We start from the raw sequence: 22,740 nt of genomic DNA, 5'->3' as shown, positions 1-22,740 counted from the left end.
CTCACTCTAGTGAAGTGATGTAGCAGAGCAAATTCCCCTCAATATAACTGGAAGCTAGTTTGCATATTCGTTTGAATCTCTTAAGGTAAAGGTAAAGGGACCCCTGACCATTAGGTCCAGTCGTGACCGAATCTGGGGTTGCGGCACTCCTCTTGCTTTATTAGCCGAGGGAGCCGGCATACAGCTTCCGGGTCATGTGGCCAGCATGACTAAGCCGCTTCTGGCGAACCAGAGGAGCACACGGAAACGCTGTTTACCTTCCCGCTGGAGCGGTACCTATTTATCTACTTGCACTTTGACGTGCTTTCGAACTGCTAGGTTGGCAGGAGCAGAGACCAAGCAACGGGAGCTCACTCCGTCACAGGGATTCGAACCGCCGACCTTCTGATCGGCAAGTCCTAGGCTCTGTGGTTTAACCCACAGTGCCACCTGCATCCCTTGAATCTCTTAGTTAAGATTATTTCCTGGCATCCCCTTTAATCCCTCTTAAAAGAATAAAGACACGACAGTCTTTCTGAGTAAAGTAGCAAAAAGTTTACTCACATTTCAGTTCACAATACGATCCCTGAAAGGCAGGCTTTACTTGGTAGTTACACAAAGAAACAGTGAGTTCATCTCATAGGGAGACTGAACCCGTGTGCTGCTGGCTGAGAGCCAGCGGACAGCAAAATTACATTAAAACAACAAAATGGCTGCAGGAGAGCAGCATGGCAGCAAGAGAACAGCAAGACAATAGAAAGACAAAACAGAATGAGAAAATGGCTGCATGACTCGGTTCTTTTAAGGAGTCAGCCACACCCATCTCCCAGGTCACATGCAGGGGGAGGATATTGGCTGGATATTTACAGTTTTTATTACATATGTACAAGAAACAGCTACAGTTCTGGATTATGCGTCCGAACCCATTGAGTCAGATTTGGGGAGTGGCTTCCTTCGATTCCCCAGCCAACAAAGGAGGCGGGGAAATCACGCGAGACGTCTTTGACCCTTACGTTTCATTTCCCTCCTTGTCTGTGCTGATTTGAAAGCTCCCTCCCTTCCAGAGTCTGAGCTCCCTTCCTGGGCCTCTGGGCGGTGGAAGGGCTCTGTAACATCCCTGAGCCCTTCCTCCTCGTGGCTAATCTCTGCCCGCTCTTCCGCTTCCTCTGTCCCTGGGTGGTGGAAGGGCTACACAGCATCCCCAATCGCCTGCTCCGCCTCTTCTGTCACTTCCTCCTCTGAATTCTCCCTGACAGAATGTTACATTTGACTGCACCAATGGATTACATCCCACAGGAAGCGGGCAAGAAGGGCATATAAACTGTTCCTATGTTTGTTGGGATATTCTGTTCCACCTTAAGGAACAGGCATGATTGTTGTGTGTCACATGTCTGTTTACACTCCACCACAGGATGCTGGGAACTTCCCTTTGTGTATAGCTTTTGCCGCTTTGCTTTGGACACAGAGGAGATCAGACATGTTTCCTTTGTCCTGGTGTACGCTGAATAAACTGCTTGTAAATATGCTCACACAGCCTCTCCTGCCACTTCTGTTTGCGCAGCATTTACTCTGCTGAGTAGCGTGCCCTAGCTTCTGAAGCTCAGGTCGCAGGTTCATGCTGCACCAAGGACTGGAGTTCACCCGGCACACCGGCCACTGGGCTGAAGCCAGCTGGGGGCCTGCGAATTGCCCCCGTTTCCTGTCGCTTGCCAACAATGTTAATATTCACTGGTAGAGTAAAGTTAGCTTGTGGGAGCTCTGGGTTGTATCCAAGGAAGTCCAAGGAATTCATGCAAGGACTTCCATTTCCACCATGGAATTTCCACTCCATCTCCTCTCTGTTTGTGTGTGTGACCCATATCCCCCTAATCTGCTCCAGAGGCTTGTGGGGAGAACCCCCAACTGATTGTTTTTCTGGGGGTTGGAGGTTCAGGGAAGAGAGGGAGGAGGCATTCTGTTGCACAAGCAGAAGTCCTCACGAAAACAGGCCAACTTTGTTGTGTATGGCCCAGTGCCATGATTTAAAACTACAAGACAACACTTTACCAGAGCAGGGGATACCCAAGCAGAACGTAGCAAAACAGAACACATGTTTTGTCTTTCAGATAACACAACCACCACTACAAAGTCAGAAGATGGACATTACGCAAGAACGGATTATGCAGGTAAGTGTTAACCCTATGCTACCCTAGGAAGAAAGAGTTTATTTTATTTTATTTGGTGAAGGGACACATTTCCTTTGGCTATATTTGTGAAATTGAAACCATAGGTGGTTGCATCTTTAGTTCACTATCTAAATCTCTATATCGCTATCTCTATCTATTTTCTTGGTTATGAAGGGATATCTTAAGGAGGATTCCAAGCTTCAGTTAAGGAATTGGTCGCTGATTATATGCATTTGTACACACTTTCCCCTCATACAGTGGTACCTTGGGTAACATACACTTCAAGTTACATACGCTTCAGGTTACAGACTCCGCTAACCCAGAAATATTACCTCAGGTTAAGAACTTTGCTTCAAGATGAGAACAGAAATCGTGCTCTGGCGGCGCGGCAGCAGCAGGAGGCCCCATTAGCTAAAGTGGTACTTCAGGTTAAGAACAGTTTCAGGTTAAGAACAGACCTCCGGAACGAAATAAGTACGTAACCAGAGGTACCACTGTATATGCAATTTTGCATACATTATTAGGTTGGAGAACTTCATTGCAAAATTCAGAGCAGTGCAACTATCAGTCCACATATTGTTTCACAAAGTGGAATTTAGGAAGATTTCCCTTCAAGTGAATACAAACTGAATCATATTTCTCTCTATGTGTCCTTATGCTGCCCACAGACCTCTTTGGCTCTTCCTAACCGAGTACCTATCGCTGAGAGAGCTCAGTGGCTTTTAAACCTGGACCTTACACAATACTGACCAGCTTTGAACTTGTTTATTTGGTGATGGCGATGCGTGATGGCTGATATGTCACTGAGATGGAGTGTATTCTCCATTTGCAAATATGCTGGAAAAATTATGTGATATTCCATCGGTGAATAATAGCCTTAGTTCATTTGAAGTGTGAGTTATCTCAGGTTTCAGGTTAAAAGTTGCCTTCCGTCACGTTCCCCAAAATACATGCACTTATTGAGTTTGCAATGCTTAAATTAATTCCATGCAATTTAAGTGCCGCAATTAATCAGTTAAAAGCCAGAATAATCAAAGATTAAAAAATCATTAATCAGTTGACAGCGCTGCTTTTAAATCTGACACCTCCTTTCATCTTAACAAGGAAACTCCCCCAAACATCGCTGCCATTTTTCTTACCGCCTGCCTCGTATACATTTGTGTTAATCAAGGCAGCATCCACAGTGCTTCAAGTTCATTCAATAAAAAAGAAAAGAAGAGACCAGCATGTCATGAAGCTGAAACCAATAATTTCTTATAGCTCTTTTCTGGCTGTTTGAGTCTTCAGACCGAGCAGAAATACGCATTACAACATTTGCCTTTGGATGCAAAGTTAATGAGATATTTTAGAACAGATTGTGGTGTGGTTTGTGGGGTGTGTTTTTTAAAAAAATGATAAATGGCTTTAATTTGTCTAGAAACTCCAGTAAAATATAGCCCCAGTTCAAGCTTAATATAGCATTTTTTGAAATATTACATATAATATGTAAATGTTATTTAAGGTCTTATCGACTGTTGTCTTTTCGGGCGGAGAGCTGTGTCTTCATTTCATTTCAGATCTGCTGTACCAGAAGGACTAATTTGCAAGGAGTCTTAAGTGCTTGTGCAAATTGTCACAGCTTGACTTTAGCGCTGAGAATAGGAATACTTGGAGTGTTATCATTTAAAAACATGGCAAGGGATGTATAATTGCTTCCGCTTGTGGTTTCCTTTGTGTTGGGGAAATGGAGTTTTGTGAAGGCAAGACCCCGTTAGCTTCAGAGGAGATGTTGAAGCCAAACACTTGGCCTCTGCCGTTGGCGTGCCAGACAATGGAAAGATGAAGTGTGTCTTATTTTTTTGGCATGTGACGAGGTTCACTTATTAAGATTTTGCTGGCCCCGTGAGACAGCAAGGTGTTCGCCATCTATCTGTGATGTGCGATGCTGATAACAATAGGCTATGTTTGTGCATGTACAACGCACATTTTTTAAAAAACTGCCTCCTTGTTTCAAAAGGACCTTTGTGCTGGATATTTATAAAAGCATAATTATGGCTTCATCTTGTCAAGACGCAGAGTTCAGAAATAATTGGACTGATCCAGTAAGTGGGGCTCAAGAGTGGAAATGTCAGTACTAATGGTTACAGAGCAATCAGAATCCCAGGCACCAGGGAACTGGGGAACAGAGTGAGGAATCCATTGCTGCCTTTCACAACCTGGTAGCTCATGCTGGCCACAGCAAATGGGAATAATACCATCCCCTCATTATTTGCTGAAACAGCTCTAGGAGACCCTCAGATTGGTCTCTGTTCATAGGAGCCCACTCCTAAGGGCCAAGGGGTCTTTGCCCCCCATAAAATATTTGAGGGGCCAGGGCCCCCGCAAAGTTGTCAGACATGGCCATTTGAATGGTGTGTGTGCACCATGTCATGTGATTGACTATGTGGTGCAAGTGGGGCTTACCTACCCCCCATATTTTAGCACCCTACCCCCTTGAATCAGACCCCCTCAGGGGATCCATGGGGCTTTGTATCCTTTGCACCCAATGTGTTGTTGGTGGTTTCTTACTGCTAGCAGAGATAATCCTAAGGAGAAGGGTAGGATTGCATACGTTGCATTCTCAAATACTTAGAGCTTATTGGATTCTGCTCTTAGGCTGCAATCCTAACTATGTCTACTCAGGAGCAAGTCCCACTTCCCAGACAGCAGACCTCACTCTTGATGGTGTGCCATCATTTCATCCATGGTGATTGCATTCTTCTGAACCTGCATCTTGAAATCCAGAATGTGGCATCCAGTTTCCCGTACAGCTTTTACGGAATAACCTTCACTGGGAAACTTAAGAATCTATGTTAAAAACAGCCAAACGCTTTGCAAATTATTAATTAGGTAACAATAATACCAAGGTTCATGAGAAGTTCACACCTCGATTTTAGAAACATTTACAAAACCCTGGGCTCCTTACCGTTTGTAGCTTTCGTCTTATCTGCCATGCTGCTTTGATTGTATTTAGAGATTATTTTATGGATGCTGCCTCTGCACTTTAGCTCAGTGGATTTTAATGCCTCTCATATTGCTGATTACTATACAAGGAAACAACATTTTCTCTTTGATAACATCCCTGAAATGATGTCTTCCGATTCCTCGCTCGGGATCTATAAAAGAGGTCCTTGGTGTGTTTGTTTTCCTGGGAACACTTTGGAGATTTGTCCAGCTTATTTCAGATTTTGAGTTACATTTACTGGGGGGGGGGGGGTCACATAGGAATACTTTCTGCTCTAAGAAATATAGGTCATGTCATTGATCAGTATCCTTTTTTGACAGAGCATGATCTCAAAATGCATTGTGTCAGTCTCATCAAGCTCCTTGTGTGTTTTAGGGGGGCATTCAGCCCTGATTCAGGTCCCAAAAGGGAAACCCCCATAGTCAGAAATTAGGCAAGCTCCCAAGGAAATAAAGGTGTTTTGCTACTGTGGACCTAACTCTTTCCATTGCAGATCAGCAAATGGACATCCCTGGTCCATACCTGGCCTTGGAGATACCACCTGCTCCCCTAGTTGCTCACTAAGGCATGGGGAGGTACCTGTGCTGACAGGATCAACCATTCAGGAAAATGGAGGTTATCTCCCTCTAGATCTGGGATGGGGAATCTGGGGCCCATCAGCTCCAGGCAGCATGCTCAATGGCCAGGAATGATGGGAGTTGTAGTCTGACAGTATCAAAAGCACCTATCATAGCATCATAGAATCATAGAGTTGGAAGAGACCACAAGGGCCATCGAGTCCAACCCCCTGCCAAGCAGGAAACACCATCAGAGCACTCCTGACATATGGTTGTCAAGCCTCTGCTTAAAGACCTCCAAAGAAGGAGACTCCACCACACTCCTTGGCAGCAAATTCCACTGTCAAACAGCTCTTACTGTCAGGAAGTTCTTCCTAATGTTTAGGTGGAATCTTCTTTCTTGTAGTTTGGATCCATTGCTCCGTGTCCGCTTCTCTGGAGCAGCAGAAAACAACCTTTCTCCCTCCTCTATGTGACATCCTTTTATATATTTGTCAGGGACCGTGCTGAGGAGGGCTGCACTGAGGAAGAATGGTGGGAGCCAACCCCTGTTCCTGATCCTGAATCTTCCCAGGAGCAGGAGGACAGTATAGATTTGGAACAGTGGTTTGCAGAGGGACGTAGTTCAGAAGGCAGAAGCTGGGAAATACAGGATGAGGAACAGCTGGGAGAAGAAACACTGGGGGGGAGAGAGTTAACAGATTCACTGTCTCTGGAAAGCATTCATCTGCTCTCCCCAAGGTCAAGAAGGGCTGAGAAAGTAGCAGAACAGAAAGCACAGAGGGTACAAGCTCAGGTTACAAGATGTAGGAGTGACGTGGGTGACTATGGACGTAAGGGGGTGGAATTCTTCATTGGGAACACTGCCATTCCTCGGAGATGTGTTCTTTGTTCTCTCGCTGTGATCTTTAAAGTTTCTAACTGGTAAGAAGACTCCTTTTCCATTGTTCTGCTTATCTACTGCTGGGGGGAGGGAGCGATCCCCTGAAGACTGACAACACCACGGGTAATAATAATAATAATAATAATAATAATAATAATAATTTATTTATACCCATCCATCTGGCTGGGTTTCCCCAGCCACTCTGGGCGGCTTCCAGCAAAATATTAAAAATACAATACAGCATCAGACATTAAAAACTTCCCTAAGCAGGGCTGCCTTCAGATGTCTTCTAAAAGTCAGATAGTTGTTTATTTCCTTGACATCTGATGGAAGGGTGTTCCACAGGGTGGGCGCCACTACCAAGAAGGCCCTCTGCCTGGTTCCCTGTAGATTCACTTCTCACAGTGAGGGAACCGCCAGAAGGCCCTCAGCCCTGGACCTCAGTGCCTGAGGTGAACGATGGGGGGTGGAGACACTCCTTAAGGTGTACTTCAGGTTCCCCATCCATGATTTAGAAAGTTTTGAGGGTAGAGGAGTCCCATTTGAATACTTGTTGGAAATGAAGGCTTTGCACTTTTCTAGCTCGCAGAGGTATCCTAGGTTACTCCATCTGGGTGGGAATTTCCTCCCCAATTGAACAAATGTATGAGAATCTTGATCCAAAGCCTTCTTGCTGTCAGCGGTGTTCCTTTGTCATGTTTAGTAATAAACAACAAAAATCTGAAAAGGAAGCCTGTCCTAGACTGTAATTTGTAACATTTAAAAGTAGGTCAGATTCTGAGCTTAAACTACCTGACAATGTCCCTTCAAATTAATGAGTTTTTTTATAAAACTAAAATTACTATGTGTCAAACCTTTTTCCTAAGATATTGAAAAATGATAACGGCCTGTAACTTTGCTTTAGGATAAAAGGTAAATCTGGCACACTCTCTTTTCTTAATGATATTAGTGGGTGGGGAATTTCACATAACATATATATTCCAAAGCACAAGAGAAGACACTGAGATGCAGCTCATTCAGGAATCTAAAAAGCAGGGGCACCAACGTCCCCCACACATTGAGGGGACCTGGTGTCATGTGACGTGTCCCACTCCCACCCAGGACGCCAGCCCTCTCCCATCAGCAGTGGGAGATGGGGGCACAGAGGGTGATCTTCACCTTCCATGCTTCCTGCCCTCACCCATTGCACAAGTGCTCGCCTGGCAGTGGTGGGGGATGGTGGCCCCCTCAGTATTGGGGGACTCAGCCCACAAATATTGAGGGGGACGAAGCCCCTTCTGCCCCCTGTAGTTGGCGCCTCTGCTGAAAAGGAATCATGAACATCATTGCCCACTTCAGAAAATTCTCCTAGTGTGCAGTCTATACATGCCGCCATGTGGTCACTGTTCTGAGATTTGTCCTCACAAAATGTGTTGTGTATACCTAGGGGTTGGACAGGTTTCCCCACCACCACCAAAAAAAGGCACAGGTCCATGCAGGTGCAAAAATCATGCCTCTCAAACTTTGGGTCAAAGTGGCCCCAGACCATTCCTCAGCTGCTGTGGATGGCCAGGCACATCTCCTTGCCAAGGGTGCAAGGAATGGTGGGGACACTGATACAACTCCTTACCAAGGGCACAAGGGAGCCTAGGTATGCCTCTGAGTGGCACATAGATCGCTATGTGTGTACATCCCATACATTCGTGATAATTTTATACAATGCTATTGTGCATAGTGTGGCGTTTGCCCTCCTAGTTGTGTGACATCATACTGGGTTCATAAGGAAAGGGTTAACTAATTGTAAAATGACTAACCTATAGGATCCCAAGGGGAGGAGTTCGAGTTCGAGTTCGAGTTGTTAAGAAGTCAGTCTGGAGTTAGAGAAGAGAGAGGGAGGATAAATCTCTGGGTTGGGCTAGTCTGATGTGAGAGAGTGAGAGAATCTGTTAAGAGGAGTCAGTCAAGCAGTTGAGATAATCAGTCAGAAGGTATTAGGAAGGTATAGGCCGGTAGAGAAACTAAGGTTAAGAAACTGACAAGAAAATTATCTGAGAAACCATAAACTTGTTAATGCTTATAAAATAAACTTGTTTATTTGGTTTAATTTTAACAACTGTCTGGACTCAGTGTGTACCCGAGAGTAACGGGTTGGTGGTGAAGTATATTCGGAGAAGTGAGCACAGTGGTGGCACACAGTGGCGTAGCGTGGGTTGTCAGCACCTGGGGCAAGGCAAGTAATTTGCACCCCCTAACCCGTGGATTTGCGCCCCCTAACCCTAACCCCCAGATGTTGCGCCCGGTGTGGCCAGCCCCCCCCCCGCACCCCCCACGCTACGCCACTGGTGGCACAGGGATCAATAGACCGTCAAACGTCCAGGGACCCTGTGTGATCACCACACATAGTGCTCAAGACTCATTGCTGTGCCACATTACATATTGGGGGACTATGGGAACCATAGAGAATATTCCTTTTAATTAAGTATCCAGGCTGATATTGAGAGACATTTTGTAACACCACTTTCTTATTTTTAGCCAGTATCCATGTCAGGGGCTTGACAGAGGATGAATTGTGAGAACCACCACCCCCTTGACCTGAACCTTCCCAAGGCCAGGAGGACAGTATTGATTTAGAACAGTGGTTTGCAGAGGGGCATAGTCCAAAGGGGAAAGCTGGGAAATACTGTGTGAGGAACAGCTAGAAGAGGAAATGCCATGAGAGACTGCTAGCCGATTCAGTATCCTTGGACAGCATTCCTGACCCCCCCCCCCTTCGCTTCAGACTAGACGGGCTTTGAGAGTGATAGAGCAGAGAGCACAGTGGCAACAACTTCAGATTACCCAGCGTAGGAGTGACGTAGATTAATGGGGATGGAGGGGGTGAACCTTTACTGGGAGCAACCGCCATTTCTAGAGAGATATGCATTCCTTTGTCTCTCACTGTGATTATTAAAGAAACTAACTGGTAAGAACACTCCTTTCGTTTGATCTGCTTATTTACTGCCACGGGGGGGGGGACGACCCGATCCCCCAAAGCCTGACAATCCATTGACTCTGCATGCCCAAGGTGGTTTTGGCCTTTTATTTCTTGAACTACAGTTTTGCCACAGAGAAAACCACATTGGAAACTGGTGAGACTTCCAAGGACAGCTTATGATATTGAATCTGTCCTTCAAAGGGGTGAAGTGGTTGCTTTTTTTTAACTCACTTGGTCTTCTGAAGTCTTAGGAAGTACCTAGAGTAGAATACGACAAAACTTTGGCCACCCAATTAAGCTGAGTTTTGGAAGATTGTTGCTGTTTAGTCATTTAGTTGTGTCCAACCCTTCATGACCCCATGGACCAGAGCATGCCAGGCACTTCTGTCTTCCACTGCCTCCCGCAGTTTAGTCAAACTCATGCTGATAGCTTCGAGAACACTGTCCAACCATCTCGTCTTCTGTCGTCCCCTTCTCCTTGTGCCCTCCATCTTTCCCAACATCAGGGTCTTTCCCAGGGAGTCTTCTCTTCTCATGAGGTGGCCAAAGTATTGGAGCCTCAGCTTCAGGATCTGTCCTTCCAGTGAGCACTCAGGGCTGATTTCCTTAAGAATGGATAGGTTTGTTCTTCTTGCAGTCCATGGGACTCTCAAGAGTCTCCTCCAGCACCATAATTCAAAAGCATCAATTCTTCGGCGATCAGCCTTCTTTATGATCCATTTGGAAGATTAAGGACAGGCAAAAGATAGTACTTGCAGAGTTCACTTCCAGCAAGATGGAGTGATGTCCAGCAACTTGAGTGGTCTTAAAGGAGAATTAGAGAGATTCGTAGAGCTAAGGTATGTTGTACCTCCACTGTCGGAGACAGAAGACCAGTTTCTGGGAGTCACCAGCCAGGAAAAGGCTGTTGTGCTCAGATCTCAATCCAGCAGGGCTCTTCTTCTTAGGTAGCTTTTTAGATCATCAAATGAGCACAATGTTATTTGGCTGATCAACCTGCTCCAAAGGAACAGCTTACATTTTGCCGACTTCTTAGACGATTCCTGTCCAGCACCATGTTTTAATTTCCTTTTTAATGAATTGAGGCCATGTTTTACATGAGTTGTCTTATGCCTCATTTTCACTAATGAAAGATCTCAACTATATGGTGAATGAACATTGACATGAAAGCTGTTTGGTTTGTCCACAAGCGCATAGCTTGAAAATGCACTATGTCTTATAATTTGCTCTGAAGGAAATAAATAAACAGCAGGAGCAGTGCAAGCTCCAACTTGTAGTACTATTATTGGCGTGAGCAGCTTAATAAATAAAAGGCTGGAGTGAGCTATTAAAGAGTTCCCAGCTTTCTGGAAGAAAAAGAAGAAATGTTTCAAAAAGGAAGGAAGGTGTGAAACCTCTTAGCAGGTGCACCAAGTTGTACCCAACATTGGGGGGGGGCTGTAGCACATGCATGATGTCACACATGTGACACACAACCCCAGTCGAGGCAGGCTACCCACCCAGTCCATCACCCACCCACCCACCCACTACCAGCTGCCTTACCTTATGAAAGGCATACTTGCAACAAAGACGTTTTGCCCTGTGCATCCCAGGAGGAGATAGCCATCGTGCCTTCTGGGGAGCTGCTCTGGTGATCCTCAAAGGGACACGCCAGGGTCAAGATCAGGGGTAGGCAACCTAAGTCCCGGGGGCTGGATGCGGCCCAATCGCCTTCTCAATCCGGCCCGTGGACGGTCCGGGAATCAGCATGTTTTTACATGAGTAGAATGTGTGCTTTTATTTAAAATGCATCTCTGGGTTATTTGTGGGGCATAGGAATTCATTCATTATTATTATTTTTCAAAATATAGTCCAGCCCACCACATGGTCTGAGGGACAGTGGACCGGCCTCCTGCTGAAAAAGGTTGCTGACCCCTGGTCAAGATGCTTCACCATGCTGCATCCCTGGCGGTCCTCAAAAGGACACAGCAGGGCTGAGCATCTTTGTCCTGGAACATCCTTTTGCGGATCACCACATAATTTGGGGGGCGTGAGCTCCCTTCTTGCAAAATATTGGGGGGTCTGGCCCCTCGGCACCCCCTCTAGATGGTGCCCCTGCCTCTTAGGGTTTCAGGAAGTGGGGGATAATTTTTGCAATGAATGCCATTTCAAAATGGCAAGACTTGACCGGAAAGCTCAGGAACCAAGAAGACCAAAACTTCAACAAAGAATGGGGGCGGAAATTAAAATTTATCTAAGCGACCGCTGTAAGCAGATGAAAACACTAGCAGGATTACAATAACACTTGTAATGTAGCAAATATTATGGACAAATGGAGAACATAAAACACGGATTATGAAATAACATGCAGTTGAAAAGGATAACAATAGGACCCATGGAGGGGAAGGTGGGAAGTTCAGAGATTCGAAGAAATCTCTAAATGTGGATATGTATTTTGTATTGTACTGTCATAATTCTATATTTGTAAAATCAAATAACAGTTATTTAATTTTTAATTTTTTTGCAATGGATGGATGTCCTGTTTTAGGGCAAGATTCATTGAAAGAACTTGGGACCAACTTTGGTGCAGAGGCTTTCATATTTAAAGATATATATAGATAAACCCATATGTATGTATAGAATTGTAGAGTTGGAAGGGACCACGAGGGTCATCTAGTCCAACCCCCTGCAGTTCAGGAATCTTTTGCCCACCATGGCACTCGAACCCACCGCCCTCAGTTTAAGAGTCTCATGCTCTACACACTATAATGTATCCATTCCCCTTAGGCTGCTGTGCTTTGCTTGTTTCCTCATAATAGCATGTAGCCACTCATCTGCAACATTATGTTATGTTAGCAACGGCTACGGATAAACTCAGAAATTGTATTTGCAGAGCTGCTGAAGGTATTGCACAGGAGAATCCTGAGCTGGCATGAACCAGTGCTGCACATTTATGCCCCAGTTCATAAATACATCATGCATCATTTATGTTTGTTTCTGCATATTCAAAATGCAGAAATCCCTGCTCCAAAACAAATTAGAAGCTTTTTAATGCTTGCTAATCCCTCCTGTTACTCCCTCCACGCATGCTCAGAATCCATGTCTCTGCCATGCTCAATTAGATAAATGAGCTTAAATAAGGTACCATCCTCACTGTGTGTGTGTGTGACTTTCACTTCCTGCACACGCCATGTAATCTCATAGGGTTTTATGATGTTTACTTTGTTTCCCCCGCTGCTTTTTTTCTTTTAACCTCCTGCGTTTTGGGGTGGCTATAGGCAAACAAAAATAATACAAAAGGGGGGAAATATCCCAGTTAGGTGCAAATGGATTTCTCACATTTCGTTCCATAATTTTTCCAGCAAGGAGTCGTGGCAAGGGCTTGGATGTGGGAAAACAGGCTAAACTCTCCAGGCAATTATCTCCGAATTCAAATCCAGAAATAGAACACATGCTAATTCCATTCTCTGCCACTTGTCTCTGTTGCCCTCTGTAAATTGGTGGATCTGGAGCAATGTACCTTAAACAGCTCAGGTCCACAATAGCTCAAGGACTGCCTTGTTCCATACGAAAATACCTGGTGCCTGTGCGATTGCCATAAAACGTAGAGAACAAGCTGTGCTATCATAATGATTAAGGCCTTAAATGATAATTTTAGGTTATATGTTAGTGACTAAGTTTTAATTTATATATATTTTTAACTGCTGCTATATCTGTATTGTCCCTGTTATACCTAATTGCAAATTCAAATGTATCCCTATCGTGTTTTACGATTTACTTGATACTGTATGTGGGCTGAAACTGGTCTGTGACCGAAATAATAAAATTCATTCATTCATCTTCCGAGGCCCTTCTTTATGTGTCTCCTCCATGTGTGGCGATTGGCGCTGTGGTCTAAACCACCAACCTGTTGGGCCTGCCAATTGTAAGGTCAGCAGTTCCAATCCATGTGACAGGTGAGCTCTCGTTACTTTGTCCCAGCTCCTGGGACAGAGCTCTCATTGCTTTGTCCCAGCTCCTGCCAACCTAGCAGTTCAAAAGCACACCAGCGCTAGTAGATAAATAGGTACTACTGCGGCAGGAAGGTAAACAGCATTTCCATGCACTCTGGCACTCATCACAGTGTCCCGTTGCACCAGAAGCGGTTTAACCATGCTGGCCACATGACCCAGAGAAGCTGTCTGTGGACAAACACCAGCTCCCTCGGCCTGAAAGTGAAGATGAGCGCCACACCCCATAGTCAAATTCGACTGGACATAACTGCCCAGGGGTCCTTTACCTTTACTTTACCTCCTCCATGAGAGGTCCGGAGAGTGTCAGCATGAGAACGGGCCTTTTCTGCAGTGGTTCCCCATTTGTGGAATGCTCTCCCCAAGGAGGTTCAACTGGCATCTTAATTATACTGTCATACCTCGGGTTACGAACGCTGTGGGTTGCGCGTTCTCAGGTTGTGGACTGCGCCAAACCCAGAAGTACCGGAACAGGTTACTTGCGGGTTTTGGTGCTCGCGCATGTGCAGAAGCACAAAATGACATCACGCTCATGCGCAGAAAAGCCGAATTGCGTCACACGTGTGCACAGATGCAGCGCTTCAGGCTGTGAACGCTGTGGGTTGCGAACATGCCTCCTGCACGGATCACGTTCGCAACCTGAGGTATGACTGTACACCTTTAGGCACCAGGTAGAAACATTCCTCTTTAACCAGGCCTTTGACAAATTGATATCCAATGTTCTTTTTAAATGTTTTGGGGAGGGGGGCAGTTATTTGGTTGTTCTTGTTTTTGTTTTTATTATGTATTTTGTGTTTTATATAATATGATTTTATGTTGTGAACTGCCCTGAGACCTGTGGGTATACGACAGTATACAGATTTAATAAATGATGATAATGCACAGGAAGGCTCCTCGCGTGATTTAGAAGACTGATTACTCAAAGTTCAACAACATGCAGTTCATACTGGCAGCTCCCTTCTTCAGACAGTCACCCTCCAACTCATGGCGGGGGTAACACAGATGGTGATGCAGGGGGATGGAGCTAGCTTGTGTCGTACTTCTGGATTTGAACAGGGCAATAGTTGAAGCTAGGTTACCAGATTTTTTCAATGAATCCTGGGACACATTTATTTTTTTTAAGCTGAGTAGCAACAGGGAGTCAGTAGTGGGGATGGTGAGGCAAAAGACCCTGGGCCCAAACACACATGCATATTGTATAAAGGTGCAAAGCCCTTCTTTCGCACCCTGTGAAACAAAAATGCGCAGAGTTTTTAAAAAACTGGGCAACAGCCAGCTACCCACAACTCCCGAGCCCCCCCCCCCCATCTGTCAAAACAAAGGGGGAAGGGGGCAGGAGATCTGTACCGTTAGACATCCCTGGTTCCCCTTCGGCAGTGGCAGTGGCAGTCAGCATTCCGGAGCCAGCCTGGTAGCACAGTTGGCTCTGGCTGGCTTCAGGAGCTGCTCGCTGCTCGCTGCTCGCTGCTCGCTGCTCGCTGCTCGCTGCTGTGGCGCCCACCATTTTTCATCACCAGAAGTCCCCATATGATGTGTTGCACACAAGACACATCATATGGGGACTTCTTGCAAGGAAAATGGTGGGCACCATGGCAGCGATCAGCTCCTGAAGCCAGCCAGAGCCAACTGCGCTACCAGGCTGGCTCTAGGCTGCTGAGGCTGCCGCTGCCATGTTTCCCAGGGACAGATTTGCAAATCTGGGGACATTCCAGGGACGGAATTTGTCCGGGGACAGAATTTGTCCGGGAACAGATTTGCAAATCTGGGGACTGTCCCCGGGAACCGAGAACTTCTGGTAACCCTAAGCTAGTGTGATCACCTCTGCGCTCCGGCAGCAAAACCAAAATGCTTGTTTACAAAGCTGTTGTACTACCAACTTTACTGTCTGCTTGTGAAACATTTACCACTTATAAACGCCATCTCCAACTCCTCGAAAGATTCTATCAACTGCATCTCTGAAAAATTTACACATCACTTGGGAAGACAGGCGAACTAATGCCAGTGTACTGGAAGAAGCAAAGATCACCAGTGTTGAAGCAATGATTCTTCAACATCAACTTTGTTGGACTGGTCATGTTGTGCGGATGCCTGATTATCGTCTTCCAAAGCAACTACTATATTCTGTACTTAAAACTGGAAAGCGTAATGCCGGTGGTCAACAAAAGAGGTTTAAAGACTCTCTCAAGGCAAATCTAAAAAAAAAGTAGTATAAACACCGACAACTGGGAAACACTGACTGGTCTGCAAGTGCTCCAACTGGAGAACAGCCTTTACCAAAGGTGTCATGGGCTTTGAAGACGCTCAAACTCAAGACAAAAGGGAGAAACATGATTAGAGGAAGGTGTGGGAGGCATGTTTGGCAAACTCTCACCATAATCAACTCCCACCTGGAAACCTATGTCCCCACTGTGGAAGGACGTGTGGATCCAAAATTGGCATCCACAGTCACTTCCGGACTCACTGTTTAAGACCATGTTCATGGAAGACAATCTTACTCGGCTACGAGTGATCGCCAAAGAAGAAAGAAGTTCCTACATCCCAGGCTGTGTTTTCAGATCTAAATGCCACCAAATCACCGTCTCTGTCATTGATTTTCTAGAAGTACCTCCGTCTCAGAATAAACTACTTTGCAAGGTGGTTGTGAGGAGAAAGCACCAGCCTAAGCTCCTTGGAGGGAAACGAAGGGTGGAAATGTCATAAATAACCCTTCCTCTAAATATAATAGGTGCCAACGGACTGTTCCATAATCAGTGGCAGCGCATTTCCAAAAGATAGCGGTGCACTGAATTAGAATGTAGACCTGTTATGACAAGCGTTATCAATTCCTGACAGCATTACATAATGGGAAAATATATTCCTGACTAGATAAAGAGAGAGAGAGAGAGAGAGAGAGAGAGAGAGAGAGAGAGAGAGAAGGGGGGAAATCCCTCATGACTTTTAATCTCTCTCTCTCTCTCTCTCTCTCTCTCTCTCTCTCTCTCTCTCTTTACATTATCTGAGATTTAAAGCTATGTGTGTTGTACATCAAAAACACCCCCTCCCAGGGGTATTTCACTTACAATTTCATTTAAAAATAGGAATGTGGCTCTATCTAGCTATGATGAGAATGGATTAAACAAGAATCAGGAAAAATAAGCCAAGTCTGTATATGAAGTCGCTTAGGGGAAACCCATGTTATTAGGTTGAAATATTTAACTGATTGACTTTGTTGCATTTTGACTAGGGGCTGAGGGAGTTGGTTCCTGGGTACTTCACTTGCTCCTTTGCAAACAGTTTGTCGTGGTTTTTCACAGCACCATTTAATAAGATTTCCTTTCCTTCATCTCCGTGATTGGAATGACCTTGGTCACGCAACAGAATATCAGCTGTTTCGTTTAATTTATTCTCAATAGGAGGCACTGCAAGAAGCTGACGTCCTTTGACTTCCTTGATTCTTCACTTCCACAAATAGTTATTTCCCCCCTCTACTTTGCCATCATCTGGCAGTGCTGTTATGAATGCCTGATAAGTAAGATGCAGCAACATCTATTTCATTCTGCTCTTGTCTGATTAAAGGGTTCTTTGTAAGCATTATTTTATTTATTTATTATATATTTGTTTGCTGTTTTGTTTACATATCCATGGACAGCGCCGGCTGCTGCCCATTGAGACTGGTAGGGCAGAATGCAGTTAAGCAGCTAAAACATGACATTGCGACAGAACAGTAGCTGCACACATTTCTGCTGCTCAAACATGGTGCTGCTACCTAGAGCTTTGTTTCTTCCCAGCGTGTTCTGCTAACATTATGCACGGTGAAGCTGCTGTGTAGTTTCTCTCACCATCCTGTGCATTACTATGAAGCTGTTTTCCAGAGATGGGTCTTGGGGCAGGGATGCAATGCCTAGCAATAAGGGTAATAGTGTCTGCTGGCAAATGCAGTTCTAGGTAAAGATTGTGGATAGAGGAGGGCTCTGTGCCTCGAATCAGCTGCACGGCAGGCAGAAATCATTGCAGCGTGATGAAGTGGCAGCCCCGAGAGGATAATAAAGGCCAAGAAGCTGTTGATGGTGGTAGCAAGGCTGAATTTTCCACACTGAAACAGCCGGCCCAGTTCTCTGGCTGCAAACATCTAAGCAGGCAATCACAGTCACTGCATTTGATGAGGCAAACTCAAAATACCTGAGTTCTAGATCTGTGCTGCTTTATCAGTAACAGTACAGAGTAATGTAATGCAGTGTTGAAAGTTCCTTGCAGCTCTAGACATGCATGTACGGGCTTCTCTGATAGAGCCTGATTTGGCTTGTTTTATCTTCTGTTTGGCTTCTGGGCAATTTTTTTAAAAAAACTCGTTTTCCTTCCATTTAATCCTGGGCATTTTGAATTTTCTTTATAGAAGCATTGGCAATCTCACAGTCCCAAGAATATTGGCATAGGTTATGAAAAGGTTTTCCTTCCCCTCTATTCCAATTTTTGTCACTTCAGATAAGAGGATGGATTATTTAAAACAATGCCACTCTTTTTTCCAAACTTCAGTAAGAAACCAGCAACTTTTAGGGAATCATTATCTTCTCTGCTCCTGGCACGGAATACAAAACCCATTGTTCCTCTCATAATTCCTACAATATACATTGTACATTATACTATATTACAAGCACTGTCCCCTGGCACGGAATACAAAACCCATTGTTCCTCTCATAATTCCTACAATATACATTGTACATTATACTATATTACAAGCACTGTCCAATAAAAAGTGAACTTATTATTAAAGGAAGATATTCTAAACAGAATCTAAAGCAATTATGTTGACAGTATTGTTGATCTTAACAAAACAACTCCATTTGAGATTTCACTAGAGATGTATAATCATGGTCAACATTAATTTTAAATTTAGGTTGGGTGGTGGGGCAGAGATTGAGGGTAGCTGCGTAAACTCTACAGATATTTTTTTTTTAAAAGTAACGGGGATCTTTCTCTACCAAATGTAATTGTTGGCATGTGGTTGGCCACTTTGCGTACAGGATACTGGACTAGATGAGCCGCTGGCCTGATCCAGCAGGACTTTACCTATGTTCATACATAAGCCTCTCCTGCTCACTCAGCCAAGCCACTCTGTAAAGTGCCCCCCACCTCTGTTAAACCACACTGCAGCTTCACGGAGCAGTTAACCAAACCACTCTGTGAAAACGCCTCCCCTCCTCTATTAAACAGCTCATGCCATCATGCTGGATTTGGTACTGCCACCTATTGGCAGGTATGCAAACTGCAGCATGATGACAGCCTTACATTTTTATGTATATAGGAAGATAATGATCCTCCTAAAGATACTAGCATTGTGGGGAGGTAATGTTTTGTATAAACTAGAAGACATAAACTATCAATTTCTTTTGATTATTTATTGAGGATCTGAAAAAAGAGAGAGGCCCAAAGTATGGAGAATGAAATATACAACCATATTATCATTATACCAGGGGTGGGGAGCCTATAGTCCTGTTGATCTCGTTGGACTAAAACTCCATCATGCCTGGTCATTGTCTATTCTGGCTGGGACTGGTGGGAGTTTGGAGTCCACCATTTGGAGGACCACATGTTCCCGTTTGCAATGGTTAAAATGTATCTTGGTCTACAATGCAAAATATCAATGCAACTATAGCCCTCGGAAGCATTTATAGAAAACTGCTATAGAAGCCTGCTAATAATGTGTCTTTGTTATGCATTGCCGCTGTTGCTCACCCACTCTTAAAAAAAAGAAAGGTATTCCACTGCCTCTGTTAAATCTTCAACTGGCTTCACATCATGTGATCCATTCTCAAGGGCAGTTTTTAAAAGGATAATTAAAAGCTGTAAAACATGCAAGACATACAAGTATTCAAAGAAGAGCACTGATCATGCCAGAAGAGGACACAGTATTTTATTATTGTTTTTAATGGTTTGGCCTGTGGCTAGTACAGTGGTACCATGGGTTACAAACACCTCAGCTTACAAACACTTCGGGTTACAGACTCAGCTAACCAAGAAATAGTACCTCGGGTTAAGAACTTTGCCCCAGGATGAGAACAGAAATCGCGCTGTGATGGCATAGCAGCAGCAGGAGGCCCCATTTGCTAAAGTGGTACTTCAGATTAAGAACGGTTTCAGGTTAAGAACGGACCTCCAGAACGAATTAAGTTCATAACCAGAGGTACCACTGTACAATACAGCTGGTGGCTGTTGTTACATTTGTATCCTACCTTGAGAGGAACTAAAGTGAGGTGGTTACAAATTTTCACAGGGAAAGCTGGACTTTTTTCTTTCTGTTGCCTTCTAGAAGACATTGGACCTCAATTCCTATCTGCTCTGCTCAGCATGGCTAGTGGTCAGGGATATTGAGAGCTGTAGTCAAACAACATGAGTAGGGCCACGGGTTCTTCACCACTGGTCTATGGTAAGCCTGCTGTTGCCAAAAGAGATCAACCTTCTGAAACAAAGAAACAAAGATCAGAAGGACCTTTGAGTTGCATCTCTTCTGAAATGCTGCTGCAAGACCACCCATCCACTTGTCCATCTCCCATCTTATGTTTTATTCCTGTCCCCTATTGTTGGAATGGTGCAAAAGTCCCACATCACAAAGCCTCCCACGTTCATGACACAGGGGACACGGGTGGTGCTGTGGTCTAAACCACTGAGCCTCTTGGGCTTTCCGATCAGAAGGTCAGCAGTTCGAATCCCCACGACAGAGTGAGCTCCCGTTGCTCTGTCCCAGCTCTTGCCAACCTAGCAGTTTGAAAGCATGCCAGTGCAAGTAGATAAATAGGCACCACTGTGGTGGGAAGGTCAACAGCGTTTTTGTGCGCTCTGGTTTCATCACGGTGTTCCGTTGCTCCAGAAGCAGTTTAGTCATGCTGGCCACATGACCCAGAAAGATGCCAGCTCCCTCAGCCTGAAAAGCAAGATGAGTGCCACAACCCCATAGTTGCCTTTGACTGGACTTAACCATCCAGAGGTCCTTTACCTTTTTACCTTACCTTACCTTTTACTGAGAAATCAACTGGTGCAGCTCCTCTTGCACCTGGTAAATGGTTGGCTATGTGTTTCCAAGTCCAGTGCAAGTTACGTACATTGATATACTAAGCCCTAAATGACTTGAGCCCCAAATATATGAAGGAGTGCTTTTTCACACATAGACCATCCTGTGGATTGAGAAACCCTGGAAGTCCATGGGTGGGAGGGGGCGGGAGAGAATGTCCTTGCCTCTAAAGTGAATCTGGTCTCATCCTTGGGTACATTTCAGCCATCCTTTGAAAGTCACAGTTCTGCAAAATGTGCGATGTAGTTTTCCAAACAATGTGTGCAAGACCATTAAAAATAGCTCAAAAACTCATTTTTGTGGTTGGCAAAAAAGAAAAGCTCAACCACCTCGGCCCACTTTCTGAAACATGGCAACCCTATATATTACAGGAAAGTGTGAATAAAAATGCATTATATTAGTGTAAATAACATACAGAAATGTATTGCAGAAGGTAGAGTTGCCATATTTCAAAGAGTGAAAATCCAGACACAAAAGTTGTTGAACTTACTTTCTTTCTTTCTTTCTTTCTTCTTCTTTCTTCTTGTTGGCCAAAGTTGTTGACATTGTTTTGCAAAATCTCAAAAAAAGAAGTTTTGAGCTATTTTTAAGGAAATTCGCCAAAATCTACACTTTCGACATGGGTTGCCATACGTCCAGATTTACTGTTTACAAGGGCTCAGTCCCAACAATGTCAGGAAATTCCAGACATATGGCAACCCTAGAATGAAGAGATGTTCCAAAAATATGTATATTGGTTGAAACAGCTTACAAAAAAATGTGTTTCTTAGGAGAATTAGCACTGAAATTCTGACTAATTTTCCTAAGGCTGTTAAAAAAAAAAGCAAAATGTTGCAGAAATGGGGAGACCTAAGTGGAAAAATGAGAGCATATGAAATTGTCAGATTTGTTCCATCTCTAGTGACTTCCCAGCTCACAGAACCTCTCTAAAGAAAGGAGACAGAAAGCTTTCAAACATTCTCTGTATATTCAGGAAAAAAACATTGCCGTCTTGTAGCTCTTGTGTACGTTGACCAGCTCTTTGTACAGTGTAAAATTGGATGCTTCCATTCATTCTTCTTTTGTAATTAGGGCGACAGAGATGTCTGTATTCAGAAAGGTTCAGTTTTCAATGGCAAAAAGACCTGAAAATGAAAGTTGCCTTCAGGTTAGAATATCAAAGTTTTCATTTCTATATTTCTAAATATAGGCGCTCCAACTCTGGCTTGCCCCCAGCTGCCTCCTTTCAGGTGTTTCAAGCTGAAATATTGTTTTGGGGAGTAGGGAGATACTTTAAAGAATTTGTGAATATATATATATAGGCTGCAAGATAAAAAGTAAGTAATAATTTTAAAATCATTAATCTAGGTTGCTAATGTAAGAGGTTTGGGTTTTATACAAGCATAGGCGTACTTTTCTAGAAATATATACCGTATTTTTTGCTCTATAAGACACACTTTTCCTCTCCTAAAAAGTAAGGGGAAATGTGTGTGTGTCTTATGGGGTGAATGCAGGCTGTGCAGTTATCACTGAAGCCAGGAGAGCAAGAGGGATCGGTGCGCTGCGATCCTTCTTGCTGTTCTGACTTCGCTTCGCTGGAGAGGCACTGCGCAGCTTTCCCTCTCTGCGCAGAGAGGGAGAACTGCGCAGCGCCCCTTCAGCGAAGCGGGAGGAGAAATGGAGCCCCTTCCATTTCTCCCCCCGCTTTGCTGGAGAGGCACTGCGCAGAGAGGGAGAGAATTTTTTTTTCTTGTTCTCCTCCTCTAAAACTAGGTGCGTCTTACAGAGCGAAAAATACAGTACAGTGTTTCTTTCCTTCTCAGTTCCAGCGGTTGCTCAATTTTCTTTCATTGACATTTGAGAAAATGTATTTCACAAACGAAAGGTGTGTTAGCTGCCTGTCATGAGGGCTTTTTTTTTAATAAAAAAAATTGACATACAATTTTAGGTCCATATCTGGACTCAAGCAGCTTTCAGGCTGTTGAAGGAATTGAAGCGAAACTCTTGCTCAGGGCAAAAATCACCTCGCTAGCATTCCTACATGCACATTAGTCGAAATGCGGTTCCATTCCTCCTCTTCCTGCCCCTTCCCCACACATCTTTCCTTCTAGGAGGAAGGGATCCGTATGAGATGCTTCGCGAAAGTGGTAAACGTTTGAAGTCCCTCCACAGGCTTCTTCAAATGTTGCTTTCCGCAATAACCAGGG

General features: G+C 44.4%; 1 protein-coding gene across 1 annotated transcript in view; it reads left to right on the top strand.

Annotated features, from left to right (window-relative positions):
• Positions 1–22,740, top strand: part of TMEFF2 (transmembrane protein with EGF like and two follistatin like domains 2) — a 253,400-nt gene that overhangs the window by 194,952 nt on the left and 35,708 nt on the right. Inside the window, exon 7 of the mRNA XM_083571637.1 lies at positions 2,085–2,144. Coding sequence (XP_083427763.1) covers positions 2,085–2,144 — 60 coding nt within the window. The remainder of the gene's footprint in view (positions 1–2,084; positions 2,145–22,740) is intronic.

This window comes from Podarcis filfolensis (genome assembly GCF_964270895.1).
Source record: "Podarcis filfolensis genome assembly, chromosome: 1".
Taxonomy (NCBI): Eukaryota; Metazoa; Chordata; class Lepidosauria; order Squamata; family Lacertidae; genus Podarcis; species Podarcis filfolensis.
Note: the sequence above shows the minus strand (reverse complement) of the source record. Positions and strands in the feature narration are given on the sequence as shown.